General features: G+C 33.7%; 2 protein-coding genes and 1 pseudogene across 3 annotated transcripts in view; 2 read left to right on the top strand and 1 right to left on the bottom strand.

Annotated features, from left to right (window-relative positions):
- The window catches only part of LOC120142242 (protein STRICTOSIDINE SYNTHASE-LIKE 3-like), a 28,961-nt gene extending 20,052 nt beyond the window's left edge, over positions 1 to 8,909 (bottom strand). The window contains exons 1-4 of one of the 2 annotated variants that reach the window (XM_039156991.1): positions 8,506 to 8,909; positions 7,940 to 8,215; positions 7,214 to 7,381; positions 6,451 to 6,879 (exon numbers count right to left, since the gene is read on the bottom strand). In XM_039156991.1, coding sequence (XP_039012922.1) covers positions 6,477 to 6,879; positions 7,214 to 7,381; positions 7,940 to 8,215; positions 8,506 to 8,834 — 1,176 coding nt within the window. In that variant the 5' untranslated portion in view covers positions 8,835 to 8,909 and the 3' untranslated portion in view covers positions 6,451 to 6,476. Of the gene's footprint in view, positions 1 to 6,387; positions 6,880 to 7,213; positions 7,382 to 7,939; positions 8,216 to 8,505 lie in introns of those variants that run through there. The other variant, XM_039156992.1, reaches the window with a different exon arrangement.
- Positions 2,381 to 3,461, top strand: LOC120142243 (annotated as a pseudogene).
- On the top strand, positions 5,142 to 5,516 carry LOC120142102. The gene has a single exon (XM_039156859.1). It carries the CDS (start codon positions 5,142 to 5,144, stop codon positions 5,514 to 5,516), a length of 375 nt encoding a protein of 124 aa, XP_039012790.1.
- Positions 8,910 to 9,313: the final 404 nt, after the last annotated feature.

Here is a 9,313-nt window from a genome sequence, read left to right as displayed (position 1 = left end):
CAATTAGGTATTTCGACCGTAATAGAGATTACAAAAATTTCGTCAACCATTTAGAATATGACACGTGATGCCTTTATAATTTTTATAAATTTATTTTTATATAAATGAAATAATTATTATTTTTCAAAAAAAATCCCCAAAATAATTATAAAATCTCAAAAAAAAATCTCAAAATCTTTAATGTCAAAACATCCACTCCACCTGTCCGATGTCCATTGTTGTTGCCACCCTCATTGACAGCCTGTCCACCGATCACGGTCAATCGTGGCTTCAAACCCCAAAATTCCTAATTCCAAACCTTAAATCCTTAAATTCCAACACACATCTATACCAATCGGTGGGTGGGTGACCGACAGGTGAGTCGATGATCGTCGACGGCAGTGGTGATTAACGTCAGAATTGAAAGTCTTGAGATATTTTATGAAAAATAGGGAAAGTTTGAGTTTTTAAAAAAATTATGAATTTTATTGTTTTAAAAATAAACCACGTGCCAAATATTGATTGATTGACTTATTTTTAACGATTTTTTAACAGTCGTTACGGTATAAACACTTAAATAATAACATTAAAAATATTATACACCTAAATTGATAACAAAAATAATTTAAATAACTAAATAAGAAAAAGTATATAATTTATATATTTATTTTTATATTAAACCTTCTATTAATGATTGATTTGGGATGATAGACGACAATGGTACAAGAAAAAGGATAATAGGTGAGGGGGAGTTTGACCGATGAAAAGTTTAATTCAATTAAAAAATATAAATATTAATACAATATTTATTGGTGCTTATGTGGTAACTCAAAATTTAATGAAAAATATCATATCACTGCAGAGTTAGAGAGATGAAGGTAGAATAATAATAAAATAATAATAATAATAATAATAATAATAATAATAATAATAATAAGGGTAAACTACTTTAAATACCATTTATCTTTAGGCTCAAGATTGTTTATGCCACCAACATTTTAATTTTATTAATTTTAACACTAACGTTTAAATTTAACTGCAATTATATCAATCTATCATTAATGGTTTAATGACACATGACATGACATTTATGTGCCGTGATGTTGCTAACGTGCTCCCTTACCAAAACGACGTCGTTTTGGTACGACTGTGGTTGGTGTAAAAAACCCAAAAACAACGTAGTTTTGTTTAAAAATTTTTAATAAATAATGCATTTGAACCCAATACCTTTTAAAATAAAAGTTAAAACTTAACCACTACATCAACTTAAATTTTTAATATAATTTTTACAAACACAATATACATATCGTGAGTTAATATTCCAAAAGTTACTTTCTAAAAACTCATGAAATTATTAAATTCCCCAAAAAAATACATTAAATTCTAGAAAATCTCAAAAACTCCTAAATTCCAAAAAAAACATAAACTCTTGTAATCCGTAAAAATCATAAGATTAATTTTATAGGGAGCTTATGATTTTTTAGTAATCCCTAAATTCATTATAAAAATTAAATCTTACGATTTTTATGATTTTTATGGGTGAAAGTTTATGATTTTTTTTGTAATCCCTAAATTTATTCTAAAAATGAATCTTATGGTTTTTATGATTTTCAGGAATTGTGATTTAGAGTTTATGATTTTTTGATTTTTTAGGAATTTAGGATTTTTTTCTTCTTCTGGAATTTAAGGTTTTTTTTAGAATTTTAATAATTTAACGGGTTTTTTATAAAGTAACTATTAGAATGTTGACTCATGTTATGTATATTGTGTTTATATAATTATATCAAAAAATTAAGTTGGTGTAGTAGTTAAGCCTTAACCTTTATTTCAAAAGGTTTTACTAAATTTTCTCAAACAAAATTACGTCGTTTTGGGTTTTTTAGCACCAAACATAGTCATACCAAAATGACATCATTTTAGTGAGGGAACCATGTCACGAGGCGAAGATGTCATGTCATCGTGCCTTTAATCCATTAACGACATAGTGACATAATTGCAGTTAAATTTAAACATTAGTATTAAAATTGGAAAAATTAAAACGTTTGTGTCATAAATGAGCCCGAGCCTAAAAGTGAGTGGTATTTGAAGTAGTTTATTCTAATAATAAATATTCGAAGTCAAGTGATAAATTGAGATTTTTAAAATTTAGTGAACGAAACAGGAGTTATACGAAAATTAAGTGGTGAAATTTGTAGTTTACTCTTATATCTTTGACAGTGACACGCGAACTTCAATACAATGTAGCAGCTAAAGGCATTTGTCGTACAAAACCTACTCACTTGAAACTACAGAAACAAAACGCCATTGGCTAAAAGCCAGCTCTTACCAGAAAGTAGCAGCCTCCATTTAACTTTTTCTTTGTTTCCACTTTCTCCTTCATTCCCTTATTTAACCTCTCAAGAACCCAGCTGAAAGAGCAGAGATATCTAAACATGGCTGCCATTGCTTCCATAACTACCCCTCCCTATGAAGTCGATGAATGCCGAGGAGTCCTTCGTGTTTACAGCGACGGCTCCATTTGGCGTTCTTCTAAGCCAAGCTTCAACATTCCCATCGACGATGATGGCAACGTCTTGTGGAAAGATGTCGTATTTGATCCTCAACACGACCTTCAGCTTAGGCTCTATAAGCCAGCCTCACCTTCATCTGCCAAGCTCCCGATCTTTTATTACATCCATGGCGGTGGTTTTTGCATTGGGTCACGTGCATGGCCTAACTGTCAAAACTACTGCTTCCGGCTTGCTTTGGAGCTTCAAGCTGTTGTGATTTCGCCGGATTATCGCTTGGCTCCGGAGAACCGAATCCCGGCAGCCATTGAGGATGGTTTTAAAGCAGTGAAATGGCTCCAAGCTCAAGCTCTGGTTGAGAATCCTGATCCGTGGTTAACTGATGTAGCGGATATTCATATCCGGCGACTCAGCCGGTGGAAATATTGCTCATAATTTAGCAGTCCAGCTAGGGGCTGATTCCCCTGATTTGGCCCCGGTTCTGGTCCGAGGCTACGTGCTTTTAGCACCTTTCTTCGGCGGGACAGTGCTAACCACGTCAGAAGCTGAGGGTCCCAAAGACGCCTTCCTTAATTTGGAGCTCATCGACAGGTTTTGGAGGTTATCTGTGCCGGTCGGAGAAACGACCGATCACCCGCTGATAAACCCTTTCGGGCCCGTCAGTCGCAATCTCGAACACTTGGCTCTGGACCCTATTCTTGTGGTGGTTGGCGGAAGCGATTTGTTGAAAGATCGAGGAAAGGATTATGCCGAGAGATTGAAGAAGATGAGGAAGAAGATAGAATATGCTGAATTTGAAGGACAACAACATGGCTTCTTTACTATTAATCCAAACTCCGAACCATCAAAAGCTTTGATGGAAGTTATCAAACGATTCATCGCCGGAAATTCAAGCTGATGTAAGAGGAAAATGCTTCTTGTTTTCTTATGTTAATAATTGTCCTTTGAGCTTAGTTAATGTTTGATTTCGGTAACATCAATGGAAATGAAGGAACTTTGAATAATTATCATATTTTGAATAAATTATATATGTTTAAAATTTAAATATTAAATAATATATCTCTAGAGTTTTCTTTCTTTTACCTTAAACATAGTAGGTTTCTCTCTTTATCTTTATCGATATCTTTAATTGATAGGCAATTCTATTAATTTTGATGTTGATTGCGCGTTCAATATTTTTTATTTTTCTTTTATTTTCTTACATTATATCTTTGATTTTTCTTTTATTTTTTTTCAAATTTTAATAATTCTAACTTTGTGGTACATTTTCAGTTGTTTATCCATTGTTTTTTGTTCTCCCCTCAAAGTTGGACTTGACATTTGTTAAGACTGATCAAGATGACACTTATTTGTTATCATGTTGATCTTTCCTGCTTTGGACATTTGATTGAATTTAGATACGTGATTTACGTACGTTGATTATTTTTCACATCATTCGACTCTGATTTGTAGTTTGTTGGTAATCCTTCAATAATTTCATCTATTTTTATGGTTCGTTTACGAATGCAATCAGATTTGTTCGTATCTATTTTTTGTTTGAGTTTTTAATTAGGTTTTTAACTTTTTCTTTGCATCGTCCTTGTGTGATTTTAAGTGACTAGTTTTTGTGTGGTTGTAGAAAATATCTTAATTATGTTTTAGTTTACGATTATAGTACAAAACTTTTATTGTAATTCTGAATTTTTATTTTTTAATGAAAATAGCGGATTCTATAAAAAAATTAAATAATATTAATTATTAGAAAAACAATAAGTAACTTTAAAATGAGAAGGGCGTTGGACTTCATGATTTTTGCTAGACTTTTTTGAATTTATATTTCTTTAATTGTGTGCAAGTTTTTATGAGATAATTATCAAATTTATAGTTGGTTTGCAATTAACTTCTCCATACATATCATTATTTATTTAAAAATTTTATTAGATATAATTAAAAATAATAAAAAAATAGTTTCTAAATGCTAACACAATTTGAATAATTCAACACAAAGAATAATTCTAATAATATGAAACGATATATTCTTAATAATTCAAATTTGAATAATATTAATCATCATCATATATATATCATAAGATTAAAAAAAGTTAAAAACGTAAATTCTAAAAATACTAAAAAGATCAATAATCTATAAAATAAATACTTCAAATTTTCGTCCTACTTTTTCATTACTAACAAAATTCATTTTTCATTTCTCTAGATAAAATTATTTTAAAAAAAATACTTAAAGAAAGTGTTGGTTACCAAGTCACCAACGTCTTCCATTTTCATAGCTGAGGTCAAAACAGTATCTTTATGTTTGTATTGTTAATATTCCAAATTAAGAAAACTAAGATACCAAATACCGCCATTGAATTTTCTTTCGATTTTCTCGGAAAATCAATCGCTCCGCCAAAGGAAATTTTCTTTTATTTCCTTTTCTTTTCCAATTTTGTCTTCCTCAGTTATCCCGATTTCCCTCATCCTTCCTTCATTTAAAACAAAACTTGTTCAAAATGAATCAGGAATCCCATTTCCCCATGTTTTCTTCATCTCAAAACTACCGTCTTCCTTCTCTTTAGTTTCTTTCCTGGGACAAGGGAAGGGAAGACTTCAGAGAGATATCAATCTTGTTTTCGGTTAAAGATGAATCTTAAAAATTCGTCACATTCACAGCCGAAGATGGCGAGGAAAGGGAGGAATTACGGGGGAATGGTCGGTGGCTCCGCGGCGGAGTGCACGGCGGTGGCTTGCTGCTTTCCGCTTGCGATGGTGGAGATGCTTTTCCTGGGCCTATACAAGGTTCCCGCCGGACTTTGCAAGAAGGCCCGCGGAAAGAAGAAACGAAACAGTCAGAACCTAGGCTTGCATCCTACAACGCCGATGGATGATTTGGACACCGATCTGGACCGGATGGTGAAAGGGAAGCTAAGTGGGGATAACGAGGCTGACGGGTCCGTCGATTCGGAGAAGTTGTTGGACGAGTTCCCAGGAACTGGGTTCTGGAGGGAACCTTCGGGAATCTCTGCGTTTGACGTACCCGCGGCAAAGAATTAAAATCCATAAAAAAAAAAACATTCAGAGATTTTACATTGGTTTTATCACACTTTTCTTTAGAAACTTCGATTACGTGTTTCCCGTCCGGTTCCCTTTCAGAATGAGACCAAACTTTGCTTCCAACGCCTCTTTGATTTTCCATTTATACAATAATACTTCGAAGTTTCTCAATTGTTTTTCATGCTTTAGCTTCCGTATTTAACGATGAAATCATGACTGTATTATTGCATATCCATAGTTGAATACGCAGCATGACAACAGAAAACAACATATTATTGTATATTAAGTTATGAATATTAAAAAAATTAGAAATGCAAATGAATCAAATTTAATAATAAGATAACGTCTACGTTTGTTTTGTTTAATTTTTAAATATTATCTTTATTTTTTTCTGTTTATTTTTTGAAAATATTCGTGTTTGTTTATTTTACATTTGTAAATATATTTCGTTTGATAAATATATTCGTTTAACATTTATGAATATTTTATAATATTCATTTAATATTCAGTAACCAAGTTCTTTTTATCATTTTATTTGCAAGCAAAAAAGGTGAAATTACACTACTAGTTTTTAAACTCATTTAACTTTACAACTTGAACTTTGGAGTTCATTTTGTATTCAATTTAGTCCTTACATACACCAATATTTAAAATGTAAAAAATAAAAAGGAAAGAAAAAACGAGTAAACGAACTTATAAACGAGTCGAGAGACAAACTTATTTGTTAACATAAATACGCCGAACATAATTTGTTTGTATCCATATTTAACTATGAAATCATGAATTTATTATTGCATGCCCATAATTAAATATGGGGCATGACAACAGAAAGGATTGTAAGATTTTATGTCGGGGAACTTTGACAAAAATATTGAGAACATAACGAAACCTTAATGATTTAGTTTGAGAAAAGAAAAAAACTTTGACAAGTTATTATTACCAAAGACTTTGCCTTTCAGCTCAAGCCAAGTTGTAAACTGCCACAAAGGGCATAAGAACACTACCTAGCCAGAGCTTGCCATCCCTCTCTTCAACTTCGCTAACTGCCTTCACGACCTTCCCTTCACTATCCTCCAAGACCTGCAACAGCTTTCCTTCCGGACTGTATTTCACAACAATTCCGTGCAGCCTACCGCCAATCTGAAGCAGGTATTGGATATACGCAGATATGGGGAGCTTGAGAATGAATTTCCTGAGGTTCGGATTTAATCCCATTATATGAGCGTACGTGAACCTGCGACAATGAATTGCTACCCAAAATTCACCTCCTTTGTTCGTTCGGACATTGTCCGGGAATCCTGGTAAGATGGCAAATATCTCGGAACTCCCTGCTTTCTCACCTTTCAACCAGTATTTGAGTAATCTGTAATCACATAGCAACAGTAAAAGAGTTATTGTGAACCAAATTTGAACAGTCTTGGAAGTTTTTAATATCTGCATCTCCTCTGAAATCCAGTCAATTAGTGAAAAAAAAGAAACTCATGGTAAACAAAAAAAAGTCATTTTTTATAAATAAAAAAACGATATTGTCAAAATTCTCGGAGCACAAGCATGAGTCGAAGTAAAATGGGTTCTAGCAGTGTTAAATGTCATCTTTGGATTTAAATCTAAATGAAAAGGCATTTTTAATGGCTATACCGCTATAGTACAGCAGATATCCGCCAACAAAATTCGAGTAAATGTAGAAGCAAGCTTACCTTCCCGGACATCCTTCACAAAGTACAAGGAAAGAACCATCTTTGCTTAAGGATACACCATTCGGAAATTGGAGATTTCTCTGAAGGACAGAGGTTTCCTTTGTGTGCAGGTTATACCTTAGCAGCCTCCCGCTCTTCTCCGAAGAAAAAACTAGCTGCATGAAGTTCCTGAATACTACTGTGTCAGTACTAATTACTAATAATCTGCAATCAGCATGTTGGAGGTCATTTGAGGAAGAAATCAATGTAACAAAAAGAAAATTTGCTTGGTTCCACATGCAGAAGTTGCAAATCGAGTTACAGTTGGAATCATTTACTTGAGAGTATATTACACAAACTGATAAGGGTGATATAAAATGCAAGAACAGTGCACAAAAAGTATCACATCCTGGGATGTAAGCACAAATGCAATGCAGGTAACTTGGGGCCATCAGACACATGCATGATTCTCGAATATCTCGAAGCATGTGAAGAACCCTTACACCCCCAAGGCCAAGGCATGCCCATACAGACACAATAATCAAAGAGTATATATGCACTGGGAATCAATGATTTCCACCCATATTAAGACATAGTATAAATAAAGGGGAAGTATCGGCAAAATTAAATAACTTCATTAGTGGAAATAGGTGGCATTTGAATGCCCTTGTGCTTCAGCAATGCAGAGGTTTTCTAAAGGCATTAAGAACTTCAACAATGTTATTTTCAACGTTATAGAAAACCTACCTTCGCTGGAATTTGCTGCTGCTATCAGTAAAATATATGTTTCCTTCATCATCAATGTCAAGGTCATTGGTAAACCTCAGGGGCACTCCATCTACCTCAGTTACAAGCGATGTCGCTAATCCGCCTTCTGGGCCTACCTTGAACAACCCCAAATATGCATCCGCAATGTACAAATCACCAGTGTTCTTATCAAACCGAAGGCCCAAAGGCCTACCGCAGATATGTTCATTCGGTAGGTAACTCAATGGTGATTGCTTCGGATTACATATTTCTGACCTGAAATCCCAAATTACACAATGGCTCAGTGTTTGAGAGATTTACATTTTCCAATAAATCCCAACAAGAAAAATAAAAAACAGATCATGTTTCTTTTCTTTTTGATTAACTGGAATTTCAGAACAGTTCCCTAAATCCATATTGAAAAAGCACCCAGTTCTGCAGTATGAATCAGTCAACTGGCTTTTATTTCAGTCAGTGCATACAAGTATGTAACATAATCTAACTCTGGAACCAAAACTATCGAAATGGATAAAAGAGAAACAAACTAGCAAGAACTTGAAACTGACCTATTGCTGGAAGTATAAGCAAAATCCTTCCAGTTTTGACCATCCCAGAAAAGAACCCGACCATCAGCAACACCGGTGTAAGGGCCACGACCAAGAGGGTCAAATGTCATGCTTTCAGGGCCCTGAACCTGGTTCAAGAACTTAATCTCCGATTTCTGAAGCAAATTATCCTTGTCCCTATCGGTGGGAACCAGTTCCCATGGAGGCAAATCCACCTTGTGAGCCTCGAAGTCAGGGAACTCAGAGATTGCACTTTTCTTAAAAGGGTCTATCCCACAGTACAAAGCAAGCAGCAAAAACAGTAAACCAAGAAACCCCATTGGAGTCATGGCTACAAAGTTGAGAAAATTCAAAAAAAGAAGCTTGGAACAGAAAATGAGTGAGTTCTTCAGCTAAAGTTTAAACCTTTAGCAGGTAAGCAATAAACCCATTGTTTGTATGTTTTGAAGGACAGGTAGATGGTTAGGTAGATCTCATTTATGCTGCCTCTAGATTTTGGTAATTGGTAGATACTGAAATGGGAAGGGTAGGTGCTTCTTCAAATCTTTGGTTTTAGGTTCAAAATGTGATTGAGCGATCTTTGGTTTTAGGTTCAAATTTTTGTCTGTATCTTTGGAAATGTGAAGGATTGGTGATTCTTCAATTGTTTGGTTTTAGTTTAAAAATGTGATTAAGATATCATAAAAATAAATATTTTAAATAATTTTTATTTAATTGAAATAGATATGTAAAGTATATCTTATATTTTATTTAGATAATTAAAATATCTTTTATTAAAACAGGTATTTAAAGTGCATCATCTTTTTTT

This window comes from Hibiscus syriacus, unplaced genomic scaffold (assembly GCF_006381635.1).
Source record: "Hibiscus syriacus cultivar Baekdansim isolate YM2019G1 unplaced genomic scaffold, ASM638163v2 tig00110819_pilon, whole genome shotgun sequence".
NCBI classification, from domain to species: Eukaryota; Viridiplantae; Streptophyta; class Magnoliopsida; order Malvales; family Malvaceae; genus Hibiscus; species Hibiscus syriacus.
The sequence above is the reverse complement of the archived record's forward strand: the minus strand, read 5'-3'. Positions and strand labels throughout refer to the sequence as shown.

Excerpts from the sequence above, each read along its gene's own strand:
- LOC120142102 (XM_039156859.1), top strand. The coding sequence starts at position 5,142 with ATGGCGAGGAAAGGGAGGAATTACGGGGGAATGGTCGGTGGCTCCGCG.